General features: G+C 45.1%; 1 protein-coding gene across 3 annotated transcripts in view; it reads left to right on the forward strand.

The window, feature by feature from the left end:
* Positions 1–21,738, forward strand: part of TAX1BP1 (Tax1 binding protein 1) — a 166,970-nt gene that overhangs the window by 122,372 nt on the left and 22,860 nt on the right. For 2 of the 3 annotated variants that reach the window (XM_040352921.1, XM_040352922.1), the window contains exons 6-13: positions 580–728; positions 4,743–4,833; positions 6,820–7,005; positions 8,101–8,355; positions 10,293–10,442; positions 10,726–10,813; positions 17,141–17,259; positions 19,494–19,619. In XM_040352921.1, coding sequence (XP_040208855.1) covers positions 580–728; positions 4,743–4,833; positions 6,820–7,005; positions 8,101–8,355; positions 10,293–10,442; positions 10,726–10,813; positions 17,141–17,259; positions 19,494–19,619 — 1,164 coding nt within the window. The remainder of the gene's footprint in view (positions 1–579; positions 729–4,742; positions 4,834–6,819; positions 7,006–8,100; positions 8,356–10,292; positions 10,443–10,725; positions 10,814–17,140; positions 17,260–19,493; positions 19,620–21,738) is intronic. The other variant, XM_040352923.1, reaches the window with a different exon arrangement.

Genomic DNA, 21,738 nt, shown 5'->3' on the forward strand with positions numbered 1-21,738 from the left:
ACGGTTGTCTGGGTGGATGTGTGTTTCTACTGCCTTGGGCTGCTAGGCCAGAGATTGGGCCTGACCGTGCACATCTGGCTGTTGGGCTGTGTGAGGGCCTATCCAGAAGCAGGAGAGCAGCGCAGCGTTGGGACTGCGACTTGCAGTCCAACCAAAAGTGCCGGTTCGGCCAGAAGGAGAACCTGTCGTAGTCAGAGATAGAAGGGAGGCTGTCGCCACTAAGAGACCAACCACCTTATTACCAGGGAACACAGTGAGTAACTGAAGCAAGTACCGGAGCAGTAAGTCTTTGGAGTGTGGGAAGGAACCTGAGTACCTGTAGGAAACCCACACAGGAACTCCTGCGCTGCTAGGCAGATGCACTAACCACTTTGCCACTGTGCTGCCAACTTCATTTAAGCTAATGTAGAGGTGTATTCCAGAAAAAAAAATATATATATATTGATAACCTAATAACATTTTAGGTTTGGCGGCTTACTAAAGCTATTTTATCCATGGACCCCCAGATGACTCTTGATCTTTTTCATAAAGATGTATTGAAGTGAAGTGACCTTCTTTTTTTTTTTTTTTTTCAACCAGGGAATGCTCCAGGCATCTGAAATCCTAAAAGCAGAAAGTGAAGAAGTGAAGAAAGCATGTCATGAAATGTCTTCAAAAATCCTTCAGCTTGAAGAAGACCTGATATCTGTGACTCAGAAAGCCATAGAAAAGGAAACTGAATTAGACAGGTACTGCTGAGAATCGAGTGTGGTATTGGGACTCCCCTTGGTTTCTAATTATGTATTTATTTGCGTCCAAGGTATCATATGTACTTGCTGCAGGGAGCTTGACTTTTAGGCCCCTTTCACGCCGGGGTTCAGTCTAGATCAGTCTGTCAGTTTTTCAGACAGATGCAACACATTTCCTGTCCATGGGTGGGCGGATGTAATGATCATCCGTTTACACCAGTTTACATATGGGTCTTTTCAGGTCTATTTTTTTAATGACTTGACCACCGAAAGGTTTTACCCCGTTAATGACCAGGGCATTTTTTTCACTGTGCGACTGGCAATTGCTTGGTCATGCAACGCTGTACGCAAATATATTTTTTATTATTTTTCTCCACACATAGCGCTTTCTTTTAATGCTTTTTAATCGCCACTGGTATTTTTTTTTTTTCATAGTTTCGGTTATAAGATTTTGCAAACATGTAACCTATCTTCATAAATTTAGGCAAATATCTGCTCTGCTACATCTCTTTGGTAAAATTAACCCAAGTTAGTGAATATTCTTTAGTCTGTGTGAAAGTTTAGTCTTTTTTTTTTTTTTTTTATATATATACGGTAACCAGTGCAGTACATATAACTGGTGTGGTGGTGATCAGGGATACTGACTGGTGATAGTATGTAAAAAAAAGTTTTTTTTAGAGATTCAGGATTTTTATTTTATTTTTTGTATACTGTTATTGCTTATAACAGTGGTGATCACTATTCTAAGTAATAGTTTTAGATCTGATCTGTGATTGGCTACAGCTAATCACATGGTACAGGGTGTCAGGTACCATGTGATAGCTGTGGGACAATCCTAGCATCCCAATAATAAGCAAACCGTCACGAACAGAAGCTAATCATGACTGTCTTGTTTACATTGTAATCCTGTGATCACTATGGTTAATCATAATGACAACATGATACCCCAGGGGGTGCCAGCGCGCATGTTCTCAGTGACGTACCAGTACATTGCTGAGCCTGTAGCTGCCACCCACTCGCAGAAAAAAAAATTGTGGGCAGGCTGCAAGTTGTTAAGGCGGATTTAATTAGATGCAAACGGATGCCATCAATTCCATTTTATGTCCATTTTTAGCCAAGAATCATTGTTTATACATTTGTCATCTCTGATTGGTCTCTGCAAGAAAAAATGGATGTAGACTGATCTAAACTGAACGTTTGATCTGAACTGAAGACGGATGTGCACACTGATGTAAAATTAATCTGTTTTTTCTTTGACAAAAATGTGACGGAACAGATGAGACCTGTGTGAAAGAGACCGTATACTCTGTGATCTCTTTGTTCAGTACATCTTTATAGCAGACTATCCTTGAGTGACTGGTCAGCATCACCAATGTAGTGTATACTATGACAGTGACCACCAGCTGACCCCAGTATAGTAATAGAGCATATGAGAATCATGCAGCTCTGTTGGCATGTACTGACAGCTCTAGTTACTGTTGATATCAGTTGACATTGGCTGGTGTCTAATGTGCAGTCAGAATGCAGTAAATGTTACTGTTTCAAAACAGCTTTGGTCACAACAGTCTTTGTATCTAAAGCCTAAGGGCTCATTTACACTTGCTTCGGCTTCAACAAGGCTTCGGATAGGCTTTGTTAAAGCTCTCTGAAAGTTAGTCAAAGCTCCTGTCACTAAATAAAATGGTTAGCTTGCAGTCCTGTTTACACCTTGCTTTTGGTTTGCTTTGTCTTGCTTTGTTTAAAAAATGATACGCCATGTAGCTTCAGTGGTGCTTCAAAGTGTCTTCATAGAAGTCTATGGCAAAGCTCGCTCAAAGCCCCATCGAATCGACAAATAAAACCATTTTATTTAGTGACAGAAGCTTTGACTGGCATCCAGAGAGCTTTAGGCCCCTTTCACACTTGTGCGAGTTCACGACGAGTTTGCCACGATTCGCGACCGTGATTTTGACAAGACAGTCATGCGACTGTGGATGCGACTTTGCCCCACAACTTGAAGTACGACTTCAATGAGCAGGGACGCGACTTTGATCCCCTTGGGGGAACTCCACGCCAATTTAAACAAGAGAAACAAGAGAGCAATCCCCCCCCCCCTCCTGAGCCATGCCAGGTCGCATGCCCCCCATTCCAAAAGCACCTTGCCCCCATGTTGATGAGGACAAGGTCCCCTTCCCGTTAACCCTGGCCGTTGGTTGTCGGGGTCTTATCAGAATCTGGAAGCCCCCTTTAAGGGGGCCCCCAGATCCTGGCCCCCCCACCCTAGGTGAATGAGTAATGGGGTACATTGTACCCCTACCCATTCCCCTGGAGGAAAAGTGTCCAAAAAATAAACACACTACACAGGTTTTTAAAATCATTTATTAGTCCGCTCCAGGGCTCTTCCGATTTCTCCGGGGGTCTTCTTCTGACTTCCGGGGTCTTCTTTCGTCTTTTCCGCTCTCTTCTTCTGCTCTCCACACTACTCGGTTCTTCTCCCGCTCTCCGGTGCCTTCTTCCAGGCTGGCCGCCGCTATCTTCTTGCAGCCCTTTTACTAGCAGCGGCCAGCCGGTCTTCCTCCGTCTTCTTCCCTCGTCTTTTCTTCAGATGTTGCCACGACGCTCCCTCCCGCTGTAATGCCGGGTGTGTGGTGCGCAACAATTTATATAGGCCTCTTATGACTTTGCAGTTCCAGCATGCTCCGGGTGGTGACAACATAATTACCCCGCCCCCTTATGTCGTCACCACCCGGAGCATGCTGGGACTGTGACGCCATAAGAGGCCTATATAAATTGTTGTTGCGCACCGCACACCCGGCATTACAGCGGGAGGGAGCGCCGTGGCAACATCGGAAGAGGGAAGAAGAAGACAACAGGGGAAAACCCAGGCTGGCCGCCGCTAGTAAAAGAGCTGCAAGAAGATGGCGGCGGCCATACTTATTCACCTAGGGTGGGGGGCCAGGATCTGGGGGCCCTCTTATTAAAGGGTATGAGGAATGACTACAGACATATGAGATGCTTAAAGCGAAACTTTACTCACCTTTACTACAGCTATGTGGTGTTTCAGAGCTCCCTGCTGGTCACTGACATCTTCAGGCAGCCAGCTTCCAGGTATCAATTGACATTCACTTTGATTTGACAGGCTGAGATTACATCACTCCCGCGCATGTGTAGGAGTTCTTACATCCTGGCATTGTCGGACTTGTATAGTGAGCTGCGCGTGTGCACCTCACTGTACAGGGGCAGACCTGCAGGTAAGTAACTTTAATACAGAAGAGACATAATATGTCTCTTCTGCGTTAAAAATCTTGCATGTTTGCACCCCCCCCCTTTTTTTTTTTTTATGAAGTTTCACATTCAGAGGGTATATGATTGTAATATACAAAATCTTTAAATAGTGACTCTAGCATTGGGAGGAAACTATTTAACCCATTTGCGGCACAAAATGAAGTTGTGGGAGATGTGGTTCAATCTTAAGCTGCATAAAGGGTTCTTTACTGTTAGAGAGTTAAGGGTGTGGAATTCCCTCTCATAGTTGGCGGTGTCAACGTTTTAGATGTGTTTTCTTACCGAATAACAATGTACAGTAATTTGGTGAATGGATGAACATAAACGCACACGCCTGCCTACACACACACACGTACGTTGAACTGGATGGTCCGGTATCCTTATTGAACCTTACCAATTATGTAACTCAGCAGAGGATTTAGATTATGAACCAACATGAGCCAATTCTGGATAAAGTATTGTTAAAGGGTAACTCCACTTTCGTGGGGAAAAATAGCAAACAAAGAAAAGATTATCTAGCGTATACAATTGCCAAACAAGCCATATTGTAATTGAATGTTATTTAAAAATAAACTTTCCCTTTTCAACCTGCAGCGCTGTCGTTTTCTGTAAATGCAATGCAATATGGCTACCTGGAGTTGTTCTGTATACAGAGTGTGTACATTGTGCATCCCTTGCAACAGAAATTTAATGGTAATGTTTTTTTCTCAACAAAATTTAAGGTTTAATAATACATATTTTTATTTTCAGCTTAAAAGATAAACTGAAGAAAATGATACCCGAAAGAGAGCAGTTGGAGTTTCAAGTAAAGAATGAAAAGGATGAAAAGGAATTGTATAAGGTAAAACATATGTGATATTTGCCATTCTGTATGTGGTTGACATCTGCAGGACATGGTCACACACATCTGACTTGTATATTAGAGGGCATGATGTAACGTGTGAATTTCTAGAGTTGTAAGAATGTCTTCTGGGAATACTATCTTAAGAATGCCAGCCAAATGATCAGGTTCGTGTACAGCAACTGCACCCATCAATGGAAAGACGCTATTTTAAACCCCCCTACAGCTAGACATTGCATCATTGCTGTTTAGTTTTTCCAGTCAATCATATACGTATAAATGGAATCATAGGCAGTATGTTGGAGTTACTGAGATTTATATATGATTCTTTTGTATTTCTCATTCTCTTTTTAAGTTTATCTGAAAAGCAAGATACTGTTTTGCACGAAGGACCAATTTAAATAACAAAATACAGCCAAGCACCCTTTAATCAAGCCCTCAAATTTTCCACTCACCTACTTGCAATTTGTGAGTGGAAAATGGGGGCTGGTGGGCGTGGACTACCTAAGAGCGGAGGGGGGGGGTGGCATGGGGTGAGCACCGCCGGCAGGCAGGGTTGAATGGGAGCTCTTCTCCCAGTGATTGCCCAGAGGAATAGCGAGCCAGCCGTTTCATCAGAGCCTGGGACATCAATGTAGCGGATTTCATTTCAATTGCCGTGTATTCCCCACCCTTGCTGTCACATACAGCCCTGCCTCCTGGCTCGGGAACTTTGATAGACAGAACACCTGTCCAATCCTGGGATGTGTGACATATATCAAAGTCCCCGGGCCATGAGGTGGAGCTGTATGTGACGGCGAGCGTGGGGAACACGCAGCAATTGAAATGAAAGCTGTTACAATAATGTTCCTCTGTGTTCTGATGGTCCGGCTGGCAATCCTCTGGGTGGGACAGCTGGTGGCAAGTAACCCTAGTAGCTCAGGACTTTTGAGCCTTACTTTAGTCCACTTTTCTTGTATTGGGTAAAATTGCTAAATTGCATTCCAGTACCTGACACCCTTTATAGTGTTTTATCTGTGACTACCTATTTCACCGTATAGTGCTGATTGGCAGCACATCTTGCAAAACCTGGTATGCTACTCCTGTGGTAAGAAGATTTTTTTCATAGTTGAAAACTACTTGGGTATGGCAGGCCAAGGAAAAGACTTGACGTCTTAGAAAGTTCACCTTAAAGCAGTTATCACATTTAAATCCTTCTCCTTTGTCTGCATCTCCAATAATAATACATTTAATTGGCACTAAAGTGCTTTTATTGGAAAGATGGGTGGCAATTTGGTAACGCTTAGTATATCTAAAGCTAAAAACAAGTCAAAACCACATAGATAACATAGGCGCTACTATCGGTTTGGTTTTGAGTAATAGTGCGCTTCACACTTAAAGGGGCAGCTGTCACAATACATATTTCTTTCTTCTCACAACTCATAAGGTTGGCGCCATTTATATTGTGTGTGTGTGTATATATATATATATATATATATATATATATATATATATATATATATATATATATATAATCGGTCTAAAAACAAAAGTGTAATATATTGCAGCTTATCAGTCCTTGGATGTGTTGGCTGCATTAGTCGTCCCCCCCCCCCCCCCCCCTATTGGTTACTGGTGAAAATTTACTTGGCCTCTAAGGAATACAAATGCAGCCAAAATCGCAATACTTGCACTTGCCACTTTTTTCCCATTGAAATCTACTGGGGCCCAAAACCACTTGAAGCTTGTAGCGCAAAATAAGCTCCTGTACTTTTTGGAGCTTCGAGTGACACCATGCTCAGACGTGAACAGACACTGTTAAATACCATGAAAATTAGAATGTTGAATATTTGAGCGTTCAGGTGTGACTGGGGTCAAGAGGTTCATTTTTGCATTGGACAACTGGTTAGTTTCCTTATAATTACCCCGCACCCCAGAACAGTTTGGTTGGATAAATACATTTGGGTACATAGTTATGCTTGCTCTACTTCTGGGGATTTTTTACAGGTTCATCTAAAAAATACTGAAATCGAAAACACCAAGCTGCTTACTGAGGTGCAAACACTAAAAAATTTGGATGCCAATAAGGAGAATTTAATTACACACTACAAGGAGGAGCTTGGTAAAACAAAGCTCTGTTTGGAAGATAAGGAAAAGATGTGCAAGGACCTGCTTCAGAACTGTACAGAGAAGGTGAGAGCAGCTCTGTGTGGGGGAGACCCTTTTTATACAGTGATGATATGTTGTATTTTCTGTTAAATCAGCTCAAAAGTATTTTGTCCTGTATGTGGCCTAAATTTTTAGTTCATTATGTTTCAACTGACCTTTTTATGGCTACCCAGGAAAGAATTGGATAGTCTGAGAAAACAGATGGAAATACAGGATTTTTTCCCATATCAGTAAATGATGTTTTGCCACTCATTCTCTGGCTGGTCCTATTATTATTGAGTTATTGGCTTATTATTTTAACTTTTTCAAGTGAGCCTGACTATGCCTAAAATGCTTCTGTGGTTAAAATTGGTATGTTTTCTGGCTGGTTATACAGTGTGGTCCCACTGTATGGGGAGAAGGGAGGAGGACAATGTGTGTGTAAGTTCAGTTATTATATGGTCTGTTCAAGTCATGTTGTCTGGAATTGTATTTATGTCTATTACATATTTTGTAGAATATAAAAAACAAACAAAAAAAAAACACCTTTTGTGTTGGTGTCTACAGGTACTTATGTTGGTCTTCATATTAGTCCATGTGCCCCTGTGGAGTTTCCTTGAATTTTAGACCAGTCTATAAATAGAGATTAGACCTTTTGACCAAGTCATGATACCTAAGGTCGTTCAATAAAAACATTCGGCCCGTGTATAAGGAACTCAGTCCGACAGAAGCCGGCTGTTTGGCTGACTTCTGTTGGATGAGTATGCTGGAAAACTAGGAGCCAACCGGCTCCCAATCAGAGCTCTTTACCAATGACCGAAAGCTCTAATCATAGTGTTCTGTGTCGGAACACAACAGCTTAGCGGGGGAGATTACTGTACTTATGGTGGATCGTTAGTACAGCGGCTCCGACCATAACTGACAGGTGGGCAGTAAAGGCCATGGCATGTGAAAGTCACTCTCCATGTACAGCCTGTTCTTAGGATCCAAGGGAGCCCCACATGGACAAAAACATTGATTTGATGTCTTACATAGCACTGTTTTTACCTTAGGTCAGGCTACCTTTTAAAGATTCTATTGTATCATCTGTTTCACAGCTGGTGGACAATTCATGACTTCCTTGTACTTTATACTCCACAGGAAGACATCGGTTTGTTAAGACATCAGCTTCGTAAGATTCAAGGTGAACATCAATCTAGCAGACAAGAGGTTTCCTTCATGTCCAAAGAGCTCAGTGATGCAGTAACTGTACGTGATAAAACCATGTCTGACCTGCATACATCGCGCCTTGAGACCGAGAGTGTGAAGAAGCAGCTTACTGATGCTTTGGCTCAGCTGACCTTACGAGAATCACAAAAGCAAATGCCTGTTGAAGTCCATGAAAAAAAGGAACAGGTACAGTAAAATTGTGGTGACACGAGTATGGATAGCATACACCTGGCATTATTTTCGTTGCATTGGGACATCTTTATGCACTTGACCAGTTTGAAAACTTAAAGGATAAGTTCATTAAAAAAAAAAAAATTATAAATGCACATCTTTTTGTAGGTAGAAAAATGTGCATATATTTTATTTTAATGGGAGCCTGGAAAGAATTGCACCCACAATGAGCAGATCGTGAGTGCAATGCAGGGCTCTTGCAGACTCTGGCCCAGATCCACGAAGCAGTTACGTCGGCGTATCTATTGATACGCCGCGTAACTTCTAGTTTGCTCCGGCGTATCTTTGTTTTGTATCCACAAAACAAGATACGCCTGAAGCTGGGCTAGATCCGACTGACGTACGTCTTAGTACGCCGTCGGATCTAAGGTGCATATTTACGCTGGCCGCTAGGTGGCGCTTCCCTTGATTTCCGCGCTGAGTATGCAAATGAGCTAGCTACGCCAATCCACAAACGTACGTCCGCCCGGCGCATTTTTTTACGTCGTTTACGTAAGGCTTTTTTCGGCGTAACGTTACCCCTGCTCTGAGGCGTACGCAATGTTAAGTATGGACGTCGGGCCAGCGTAGAATTTTCCGTCGTGTACGTCGTTTGCGTAAAACGTTCGCGAATAGGGCTTTGCGTAAATTACGTTCACGTCGAAAGCATTGACTATTTGCGACGTGATTTCAAGCATGCGCACTGGGATACCCCCACAGACGGCGCATGGGCCGTTAAAAAAAAACTTCATTTACGTGGGGTCAAGTTGCATTGTCATAAAACACGCCCACATCTTATCCATTTATATTGCGCGCCCTTACGCCGACACAGTTACACTGCGTCGCCGTAACTTACGGCGCAAATTCTTTGTGGATACGGAAAATACGCTGTAAGTTACGGCGGCGTAGTGTATCTGAGATGCGCTACGCCGGGCTTAGAGATGAGCCGAGGTACGTGGATCTGGCCCTCTGTCTGTATGCTCTCTGGCCATACATTGTATGGCCAGGTAGTTACACCATAACAGGTAACATCAATAAACTACCGCAGCGCTCAACAACGCTGTGGTAGTTCATTGAGAACTACAAGCCAACAGCCACAAAGACTACCTTGTCGTTTTCCATTCACAGAACACTGTGAATGAATGACGCGGACTGGCAGAGCCCTGCAAGGCCACATTCTTTTCAGATAGATAGCTAGAGATTGAGGGGGGGGGGAATCCCCCGGGAATCCCCCGCTGCCTGTCACAACTGGAAGTCGGGGGAGGAGGGGGGATGCAGGGATTGGAGGATTTGTAACATGTCGCCCCATAAAAATGGGTGTAACCTGTTACAAAAGGTAAACTTCTTTTTAAAGTGGTTGTAAACTTCAGTCATGAAATCTGAGCACATCTGCTTATTTATCTCTTATGAAAGCTCTACATGCAGTTTCTCTCTGGTGCTTCATTCCTCTGTTATCAGCATGTCACTTCTGAGAAGTTTTCCAGACACACAAGATACATTTGTGTTGAGGTTAGCTCAGACCAAAGCTGTTCTATTCAGAGCACAGTTCTGCTGTGTGTGAAGGGGTGTGTTCCTTTCCTCCAATCAGCTCTCGCACACTGTAACTGCAGTCTCTAAGCCCTCTCCAATGTGCTCTTGACAGATGAAGAAAGATTATTAACATGATCTGCCCATTTGAAGGGGTGTAGAGAGAAGACTGCAGGTAAACAAGTAAAACCTATGTAGGAGGATTTGTTTCATCTCTGTGTATCATCTAAGGCTTTTCACTTCACTGGGTATATGTGAGGGTTTACATCCCCTTTAAGCTGAGACTGGTCCCTATCTGTTCTTTAAATTATTAGGGATTTATTTTCTTACATAGTTTTCTAATTGATCAATCAAAAAAACTCGCCATCTTTATATATTTGTGTTAGGAGGCAGAGAGCAACAGAGTGGAGCAAGAGCTTCGAAAAGAGGTTGAAGACCTGAAGTTGAGGCTACAAATGGCAGCCGATCACTATAAAGATAAATTTAAGGAATGTCAGAAACTCCAGAAGCAAGTTGTAAAGCTCACAGAGCAGCTGGTAAGTAGTCTGTTAGTAATGGTGTTAAACTGCTGCTGTTTAAAGTAGTGTGTACATACCTTCTGTAAAAAGGTTATTTGTATGCTGCCATGTTTATTATGTTTCTGCTTTACACTAAATTCATAGCATTTGTTAATCCAACACTACAGCCATATGAAATCATTAGCAGTATATCCACACACTATTCATGAGTAGGAAAAACGGAAGCATACAGTAAATGTGAAATAACTTTGCAAATGCTTTTAGGTTTGGTTAATTTGTTTGTTTCCCTCTCTTATATCAGAAGAGTGCAGAAGAGAAACAAAAGGGAACAGATGTGCATGTGTTGTCTGAGGCAGGAAGTGCAGAGGCATTAAACTTTTCTCCATCAGGTAAAAAGACGTCTGTTTATTTAGTAGATTGTTTTAAATAGCCATACCCTAGAAACACAAATGTATGGTGAATTTGTCGTTTTAACAGTATATGGACAGTAATATGCGTACAAAGCAACCATGTTGGTTTTAGATGTTCTTAAATATATTTTAATTGTGCAGTACATGACACCGGAATTAATTTGAAACCATAAGTTTTATGCCGCTACCTTCAGTATATTGGATACTAGCTTTGGAAGCTTTGCTGGGACAGTGTGTCCATATAATCCTGTCCTTTCTAAATGGCTCAAGTATTTTGCTACTGTTTTAAGGCGACGGACCCCTTTTTCTGTGGAAGAAGTTTTTTATTTTTGGAGTTTTTTTTTTCACCAGTTTCCTTTTCTTCTTTGACAACACTTCTATCAAGAACTGACTGCTTATTGCCATATTGCTTATTAGCAATTTCCAGATTAATTACCCTAGATGTACTGTAGGTCTTGAGAGCCATACCCTGGGTGTTCTTCAGGGCTGTGGTCCATTGCTTTGGTACCCAGACCTTGAAGACCCATTTGGGGGTGTAACTGTACCGGCTACATGGACGAGGTAAGACAGGGTTTTCTTGTACCTTTACATACCGGTTCCTGGTTATACATGTCTTTTTGGATCAATATTTGGATCTGTAGTATACACTACATTAAATCCTTTCATCCTGCAAGACACACTGCAGTGCTAAAGAGCCGTACACACAATATCAGGCAGCATTGGCCGATTCACTATAAACCGCCTGACATTTGGCCCGTGTGTATGTCAGCCGGTTCGACAGAAGCCAGCTGTTCGACCAGCTTCTGTCGAAGTGGCATGACCGAAAAAGGTCTGATCGGCATTCGATCAGCGCTCTGAGCCAAATAGGTATAGGTACCAGGCTTAAGCACATGAGCAGTTTTGAAGGCACAGGTTATGGGGTCATTTACACTTCCACTGTTCTTTTTCCTTGCTGTTAATATCTTGCTTTATTTGGTCTTATAGGTAATGTTGTTATTACATTTACCTATTAAAATTTGGCCGTTTTTTTTCTCCACCTCACTACCAAAAGTTTCTTTCTGAATAGTGATGTAGTGCCTTTGGGACTCCTAACTACGCACTTCAAGCTGTCATTTTTTGCTGAAGCTTTCTCATGTTGCCTGATATCCTAGGGACACAGGAACTCGGGGAACACCTTGGTTATTGCAGCTTTATTACACTGAACATGCTAAATTATCTCGGTACATCCATTCTGTGAGTACTCTACAGAATTACAGGTGCTTGAGAGTGGGAGCACATGAGAAAAAAAAATGGCAGGAATTTCGCTAAAGGCTTAAAGGAAACTCCAAGTTCCTATCCTCAAGTTCCCTTGTTCCTGGAGCAAGGTCTTCCACTGACACCACTCCATCACCCTCCAGGTAGCATCATCATCTACTGCAGGTCTATCCTTTTCTGGCAGATCCTCAATCTATAAGCCCACCAGACATACTCCGAAGCCTTCGTCATATTAAAGGTTCTCCTCCACCCCTTGAAGGTTTTGTACCAACATCTGCTGCAGCTCACACATGCTGGATGTTGTTTTATTCTTGTCTTAGTAAAGGTACACACATAGTGTCTATTGCTGTCCTTTCTCTCTTCCTTTTTACTATTTGCTCCTACTTCACAAAAACCAGACAGTTTCCCATACCTTCTAGCAGCTTTAGTAGGAATCTACTTCCTTTATAGGAATAATTACAAAGTTTTTCCAGATCCTATACAGAAAACTGTGTCTGAGGGTGCATGTCTCAACATCTACTCATACTACCTCAGTCGCCAGGCTCCTAAATGATTTCCTGTAGAATTGCACACTATAAACACAAATCTATTCCCCCATCCATCAGAGTAGTTGTTACATAGCTGAAAATAATCACCACACGTATGCTAAATCAATAGACCTTTAATCACTCTGAAAATTCATATCCCAGGGTACCTTTTACTACAAGAATTCTGAGCCTAATTCTTTGAACCATGGGCCAGATCCACAAAAACCTGACGTAACTTAAAAAATCCAATTTAAGTTACACTGCCTTAAAGTTTCTACCTAAGTGCCTGATCCACAAAGCACTTATCTAGAAATTTCAGGCTGTGTAACTAAAATTCCGCCGGCGCAAGGCGTTCCTATTCAAATGGGGCGAGTCCCATTTAAATGAGGCGCGCGCCGGCCGTACTGCGCATGCGCGCCGGCCGTACTGCGCATGCGCGAAGTTACGTTACGCCGAGTTTTGAGGATCGCGACGGCTTAAAGTTGCGTCGGGGATAAAAAAAATGACAGCGGCATGCATTCCTGAGGGAGAACTCCATGCCCATTTTCAAAGAAAAAAACGGCATGGGTTCCCCCCCCAGGAGCATACCAGGCCCTTAGGTCTGGCATGGGTTGTAAGGAGACCCCCCCACGCCGAAAAATTGACGTAGGGGGTCCCCCTACAATCCATACCAGACCCGTATCCAAAGCACGCTACCCCGGCCGGCCAGGAAGGGAGTGGGGACGAGCGAGCGCCCCCCCCCCTCCTGAGCCGTGCCAGGCCGCGTGCCCTCAACATGGGGGGGTTGGGTGCTCTGGGGCAGGGGGGCGCACTGCGGGCCCCCCCACCCCAGAGCACCCTGTCCCCATGTTGATGAGGCCAGGACCTCTTCCCGACAACCCTTGCCATTGGTTGTCGGGGTATGCGGGCGGAGGCTTATCGGAATCTGGGAGTCCCCTTTAATAAGGGGGCCCCCAGATACCGGCCCCCCACCCTAAGTGAATGGATATGGGGTACATCGTACCCCTATCCATTCACCTGGAGGCAAAAAGTAAAAGTTAATAAACACACAACACAAGGCTTTTTAAAATATTTTATTATTCTGCTCCGGACGCCCCCCCTGTCTTCGTTATTAGCTCAATTACCAGGGGGGGCTTCTTCTTCCACTCTCCGGGGGTCTTCCGCTCTCCGGGGGGGCTTCTCCGGACTCCGGGGGGCTTCTTCCATCTTCTCCCCTCTTCCGCTCTTGACTCGGCGAACCCCGGTTCTTCTGCAGCTCTCCGGTGCCTTCTTCTTCAGCGCTGGCTGCCTGCTATGTTTGTGTGTTAGCTCGATTTCAAACAGGCAGCCGGCGCGGTCTTCTGTGATGTCAGGGTCTTCTGGTCTTCTGTTCTTCCGATGTTGCCTCGTCGCCTCTTGTCGCTGTAATGATGGAAGCGCGCCTTGCATCACATTTATATAGGCATCACCGTCCCATCATGCTCCGGTAGGTACCCACGTGGTGGGTGCACGTGGGTAGGCACCCACCACGTGGGTACCTGCCGGGGCATGATGGGACGGTGATGCCTATATAAATGTGATGCAAGGCGCGCTTCCATCATTACAGCGACAACAGGCGACGAGGCAACATCGGAAGAACAGAAGACCAGAAGACCCTGACGCCACAGAAGACCGCGCCGGCTGCCTGTTTGAAATCGAGCTAACACACAAACATAGCAGGCAGCCAGCGCTGAAGAAGAAGGCACCGGAGAGCTGCAGAAGAACCGGGGTTCGCCGAGTCAAGAGCGGAAGAGGGGAGAAGATGGAAGAAGCCCCCCGGAGTCCGGAGAAGCCCCCCCGGAGAGCGGAAGACCCCCGGAGAGTGGAAGAAGAAGCCCCCCCTGGTAATTGAGCTAATAACGAAGACAGGGGGGGCATCCGGAGCAGAATAATAAAATATTTTAAAAAGCCTTGTGTTGTGTGTTTATTAACTTTTACTTTTTGCCTCCAGGTGAATGGATAGGGGTACGATGTACCCCATATCCATTCACTTAGGGTGGGGGGCCGGTATCTGGGGGCCCCCTTATTAAAGGGGACTCCCAGATTCCGATAAGCCTCCGCCCGCAGACCCCGACAACCAATGGCAAGGGTTGTCGGGAAGAGGTCCTGTCCTCATCAACATGGGGACAGGGTGCTCTGGGGTGGGGGGGCCCGCAGTGCGCCCCCCTGCCCCAGAGCACCCAACCCCCCCATGTTGAGGGCACGCGGCCTGGCACGGCTCAGGAGGGGGGGGGGCGCTCGCTCGTCCCCACTCCCTTCCTGGCTGGCCGGGTAGCGTGCTTTGGATACGGGTCTGGTATGGATTGTAGGGGACCCCCTACGTCGATTTTTCGGCGTAGGGGGGGTCCCCTTACAACCCATACCAGACCTAAGGGCCTGGTATGCTCCTGGGGGGGAACCCATGCCGGTTTTGTTTTTTACAAATTGACGTGGAGTTCTCCCTCGGGAAAGCATACCAAATGCCGTGGCTGGAATGGGCCTTTACAAGGTGTGACTAACTTTACACTTTGTAAAACGAGCCCTAATTTTACACTTGCAAAATAACACTTACGGCGCAAAAAGGAAGCTAGAAAGCTTTGTGGGTCGCCTTAAGTGCTAATTTGCATACTAGCAACGGCATTTCGACTCGAAATGCCCCCAGCGGCGGATGCGGTACTGCATCCTAAAATTAGGCAGTGTAATTCAATTACACATGCCGGATCTTCTGTCTAACTTTGGAAAAAGCCTTTTGAGGATCGTTTCCAAAGTTACACACAGACTGAACAGCACTTAAGTCGGAGTATCTCTTTTGAGGATAACCCCCCATATGCCCAAATGCGGATGTTCACACTTCTCCCTCTGGTTGATCCCGCATTCTTCTCAAGTTCCTTCTGTGTCCTTGTATTGCCCAGGGTATTTGGGTCTAATCCAGACATGGAATTTATTCACATTTCCTTCAACTTGGAAAGACTCCCACATATTATCTCCCTGGCTTACACACTTCAGACTCTGTACTGTGCTTTAATATGTGCCTCCTTCCCATATCAGGGTTGTGGATTACCCAGTTACTTGTTCTATGTGCTGAGAAGCCACGGTGCTCTCATCTCCATGAAAACTATGACTTTTGCCTACCAGTCAAATGCATTTGTTGGTTTAACATTGGTAAAGGTCTAATTTCCACTGTTTTTAGTAGACCCCAATGCACTTTTTTCACCCTCAACATGCAGGGTCTGTAGGTGCCCCTGCATTTGCCTGCTTTTCTAACAACCATCTTCTGTTATATGACTGCTCTACAGTATTTCGTCCAGAGATTGACCAGCATCTCAAATTCATTTATATTCACCAGTTAGGCACATTCCAAACTCCAGGGTCCCCCCTCTTTCCTGGGTACATACAAATCTCCCCCATACTCATCCCAGAACTTGTTCCCATTCCTCATCCTGCAACTTCTTTTGTTTGGAATTAAACACCTGGCCCTTGGTACCCTACAGATCTCCTATATTGACTTTTTAGCACCTTATTTTCACACTTTCTTCCTCTGCACATTGTTGCCCTTCCTCGTTGCCTGTTGCAACTGTGTGTCTCTCTGGGACCTTCCTCAGGTGCTCTGGCCCACACAGAGCTCTTCCTTTGTGTTCAATGGGATGCCATCTTCTCTCTGATGCCCTGGCAGTTCTATCTTGGCTCCCCCTGCTTCTTCGTGGGAGTCCCCTCCTTTTCTTATGCTACGTAAGGACAAAGTGTTCTGGAAGCCAGGATCTTGCCTTCCTAGGGCTTTTCTTCTCATCCTCTGTGGGAATGTAATTTTCCTTCCCATGTCCTGTAAAGTATGATTAGGATAATAAGAATTTTGAGGCACGTATAAATTCAATGTCTTGGTCTACAGTACATTACACAGATATCTCCTCTTTTTTTTTCCTCTGTGCTCTCCTTACTAAAAAGCTGTAGCATCACAGAGTGGGTGAGATTGTATTGATGCACTGGAGGTGGGGGGGGGGGGGGGGTGCAGTCCCAGCAAAGCTTTTTCTAGTGTCCAATCACCTGAAGGTATTGGCATAAAACCCAAGGTCTAAAAATCACACGCAGCAGGCAGCATTTTAGGGTACATGTACCAGTGAGAGAATTGGCAGTATAGGGCCACCAGAATAATCTATGGATACTCTACTAGACTTATCACACAGATGATTGAGAACATATGCATAAGAGCATCCCAACACTACCAAATGCAATATAATATTTTTTTTTGTGAAACTAGTGCCTTAGTCAAATAGAAATTATCATTATGCTACATAAGTGTACTCTCAGATGCAATAGAAAAGGCCAGTGAAAGGAGGCCATTAAAAGACGCCTTTTGAGAACATTGAATCATTCACACCAGTCCCTGCCCCAGTCGGTCTTATTATCTAATGTCTGTATCCCAGTCTTACAAACACACACTGTCTTTAGACTGTAAAAGGAAATGGAACACTCAGAGTAATAATCCTATGAGTCTGTAAATGTGAACACCCGTTTCATTTATTTCCTGCAGTGAATCCGTTTTCTTCTGACTCTGTACCTGAATTTGTGATAAAAGAACAAGTGGCAGATATGAACAAGGAAATTGTAGAAAAAACTGAGAAATATCGAAAATGCAAGCAAATGTTGGCAGTAAGTGACCTGTCATATCTTACAACACTACTATACTAGTCATATCTGGATTTTTGCTGTATCGTTTATTGTTGAATATACAGAATTGACCTTGGCCTCCTTATGACCTTTGCAACAATTACCCGTTGTTTCCTGTGTAAGGACCATGCCATGCCATCCAGGGTACTTTTTTTTTTTTTTTTCTCTCTATATTTTCCAGAGGCTTTCTCACCACGGTTGGCCCTACTAATAGCTACACCAGGGCTCAAAATTTCAAGTCCTGAGCTACTAGCCAGGCCTCAAAGCTTACTCGCCACCAGTTGCCCCGCCCCTAAACACGCCCTCATAAATTATCTAATGAAATTACACTTAATCCTTTTTATAACTTAATTCTGCATAAAACATTTAACAACAACTTTATTCCCCCCCCCCCCCACAATGGAGCCTGCGCCCCCCCCAGTGCAGCCTACGCTCCCCCCCCCCGGTGCAGCCTACGCTCCCCCCCCCCCGGTGCAGCCTACGCTCCCCCCCCCCCCCCGGTGCAGCCTACGCTCCCCCCCCCGGTGCAGCCTACGCTCCCCCCCCGGTGCAGCCTACGCTCCCCCCCCCCCCGGTGCAGCCTACGCTCCCCCCCGGTGCAGCCTACGCTCTCCCCCCCCCCCCCCCCGGTGCAGCCTACGCTCTTCCCCCCCCCCCCCCCCGGTGCAGCCTACGCTCTTCCCCCCCCCCCGGTGCAGCCTACGCTCTTCCTCCCCCCGGTGCAGCCTACGCTCTCCCCCCCCCCCCCCGGTGCGGCCTATGCTCTTCCCCCCCAGTGCAGCCTGCGCTGTGCCCCCCCAGCACAGCCTGTGTCCCCCCTCAGTGCCAACTGTGACCCCCACCCCAGTGGCAACTGTGTTCCCCCATTGCAGCCTGTGTCCCTCCCCCCCCCATGCAGCCTGTGTCCCTCCCCCCCCATGCAGCCTGTGTCCCTCCCCCCCCCCATGCAGCCTGTGTCCCTCCCCCCCCCCATGCAGCCTGTGTCCCTCCCCCCCATGCAGCCTGTGTCCCTCCCCCCCATGCAGCCTGTGTCCCTCCCCCCATGCAGCCTGTGTCCCTCCCCCCCATGCAGCCTGTGTCCCCCCCCCATGCAGCCTGTGACCCCCTAGTGCCAACTTTGTTCCCCCATTGCAGACTGTGTCCCCCCTCGGTTCAGACTGTGACCCTCCAGTGCCAATTGTGTTTTCCCCCAGTGCCGACTGTGACCCCCACCGCCAACTGTGTTCCCCCCCCCCCATGCAGACTGTGACCCCCACCCCAGTGCCAATTGTGTTCCCCCATTGCAGACTGTGTTCCCCCCGTGCCGACTGTGACCCCCTTCACCAACTTTGTCCCCCCCCCCCCCCCCCAAGTTCAGACTGTGACCCCCACCCCAGTGCACACTGTGACCCCCACCCCAGTGCCAATTGTGTTCCCCCCAGTGCCGACTGTGACCCCCACCGCCAACTGTGACCCCCCCCAGTTCAGACTGTGGCCCCCACCCCAGTGCACACTGTGACCCCCGTGCAGCCTACCTGTGCAAGTGAAGAGAGAGGGGAGCCGCTGCCTGGTTGATTACAGCGCTGGGGAACATAACAGCTTTCATTTTAATAGCTGTGTTCCCTGCCGCGCGCTGTCATCTACAGACCCCCCCCCGCCCAGGGAACTTTGATAAACATATCAAAGTTCCCTGGACAAAGGGGAGGGGCTGTGTATGACGGCACGCGGAGAGGAACACAGCTATTAAAATGAAAGCTGTTATGTTCCCCAGCACTGTAATCAACCAGGCAGCGGCTCCGGCGGTGGCTCTGGCTCTCCTCTCAATTCCCCTAGGCTCCCTTACCATCCAGGCTAATGGCGGCTCACCCCCCTCCCAGGCATACTCGCCAGCCCTCAAAATTCCCTCGCAAAATGCGAGCAGGCGAGTGGGAGGGCTGGCTACACTACATGCTTAGTAGCTTTTAATGTAAACAGTGTTTGCTCATGCAAGGCAAAGCAACAAGTCACTTAAATTGCCCCCCCCCCCCCATTCCCAGCATGCACTATCCCACTATTGCACAGCATTGTACAGGTATGCAGTGCTAAAATTTGAAATACCTATACTTTAGTTCTTTTTTTGTTGTACAGTAATGCCTTGTCATATATATATATATATATATATATATATATATATATATATATATATTTAATAAATGGACCCTGTTACAAGACCCCATTGATGCTTTCTTGTTTTCCAGGAAGAAAAGGAGAAATGCAGTGCTTTGGCTGATGGTGCTGCCAAGATGGAGTTGAAGTGGAAGGAACAGCTGAAAGTTAATGAAAGCATCAAGCTACAGCTAGCAGCTATTGAAGACCAGTATAAGGTAGGTATGACACTTAGACAAATTTCATGCTAGAAAAAAAAAACATAAAGCAACCAAATACTGTTTTGTGTAACAGAAGTTTTTCAAAATGTAAAAAGTAATCTATGCGGCGCTTCCCATAAAATACAGGTAATATACATCAGAAAAAGATAAAAAGAAGTATTGCGCTATGAGAGTATAGGTAGCTGCTAGCACTTCAATTGATATAAATTGTGTGAAAATAGAATACTGTACATAAAACCCAGGTCACCGCCAACAAGCAACAATGTATAAATGCATACACATAAAAAGGTATTCAGTGAAATTACAATGAGAAAAATTGAAAGTGAATCAACACTTGTAAATGGGTAAAATATAAAATAAGTGTCAATAATGTGTCAAAAAAAAAAAAACAGGAAAAAAAAATCATGTGAGTCAACGTGACATACCACCAAAAGAACTGCGAGTCCAAGTAAGGTTGACAAGTGAATTTCAGCACGTATAGATGATAAATTAGTGGCTCCCATTCCGTGATCCACCATCATAAATGTAGCAAGCACTCTTACCAAAACACATGGACCCATATACCATAGGTAATGAGTCAAATAGGCTGTTGTGATTTCCAATCACGCATAGGAACGCACAGTCCAGCCATATATCCTATTGAGATTGCCAAACGTTCCAAGGTGGCACCAGTGTGGGCGATCACAGCGTTCACAGGTCAATCTCCCATCTCATAGGACATATGCAAAAGAATACCAAGCATCCACAGATAGTGTAAAACCACCACTAAAATGTATTTAAAAAATACATTACAAGAATCTGATAAAAAAACAGCGCTGTTTACACACATCCATCACAGAAGTAGTAAAGGGAAAATCATGGATAAAAGCACACAATGACATCAAACATGCGCTCCACCTGATGAGTTTTGTCAGAATTGACATTGTCTGACAACTTCCCTCAGCCAATGAGAAATGAGAGTCCTTGGAGAGCCAAGGCTTTTGTGCACATTTCTGGATTGCGATGGGGCTCAGGTAAGTACTGGGGTGGTCACTGATGCACAGAAGAGTAAAAAAAAACTTGAGCCTTTAGAACCACTTTAAGATATTTTTCACAGCTCTGTCCTGTGCTCTACTCTAGAACAGACCAGTCGTTTGGACAAGCACCCCCTAGCAGTGCAGGAGGGAACATTGTCCTGCTCCCGAGCACCGCACATGTGCATTGCAATGGGAGAACGAGCATTGCATCTTCTAAGGTTATCTGCGGCCCTGAGAGATGGCCCTGCGTATGTGCGGGTCTCTGGACAGTGCTTGCTCCTGTACCACTAAGGGGCACTCATCCAAATGGCTAGTCTGTCCTACAGAGGAGGACAGGACGGAGCTGTGAAAAATATCAGAAGTGTTTGTGGCAGGTTCACAAAAGGCCTAAAGGTATTGGAGGAGCATAAGTGTATATTGTAGTTAAAAAAATATGGATGCATTTAAAATTTGACTCCCTTAATTTATGGAATAGTGTTCTTGGACTGCATAACTTATTTTTTAAAGGTGAACTAATCCTTTACCTGGTATAATTGGCACTTTTTTTTTTTTTTTTAACTTGCATTGTCGCTGGTATCTAGTGTCAGTCACATTATAATTACATGCCCCCTTCTCTACATGATATAGTTGTCAGGGAATATTAAAATACCACAAAACATGTGCTTACATTCACATTCTGATAAATATATTTAGTACATGCTCTCACACATCTATACTATCTCAAAGACTGACATACACACTGACACCCACTCTGTGATCATCTACTCAGCCTGAAAATACAAGAGGAAGAGGCAAAGATGTGGCTGGGAAAAATCCCCCTTTGATATCCAAGGAGGCATCCAACAGAGATCTTAAGGATCAGATCTAAAATATCTGAGTAGATCAAAGTGCTCTTTGCATATAAAAGAGATATAAAAGAGATAATTTAAGAAATTAGAATTTACTACTTTTTTTTTTTTAAGTTACATAAAATAACTGTTTTCTATCTGATCCTCAAGACCTCCGGCACTTATTATTTTGGGCTTCCAAGTTTACCTAACAAATGAGTTTGCGTGCAGGCAATGGGCAGGTTTAAGGGGTTAAGTACAGAAAAAATGTAA

Source organism: Rana temporaria, chromosome 5 (genome assembly GCF_905171775.1).
Source record: "Rana temporaria chromosome 5, aRanTem1.1, whole genome shotgun sequence".
Taxonomy (NCBI): domain Eukaryota; kingdom Metazoa; phylum Chordata; class Amphibia; order Anura; family Ranidae; genus Rana; species Rana temporaria.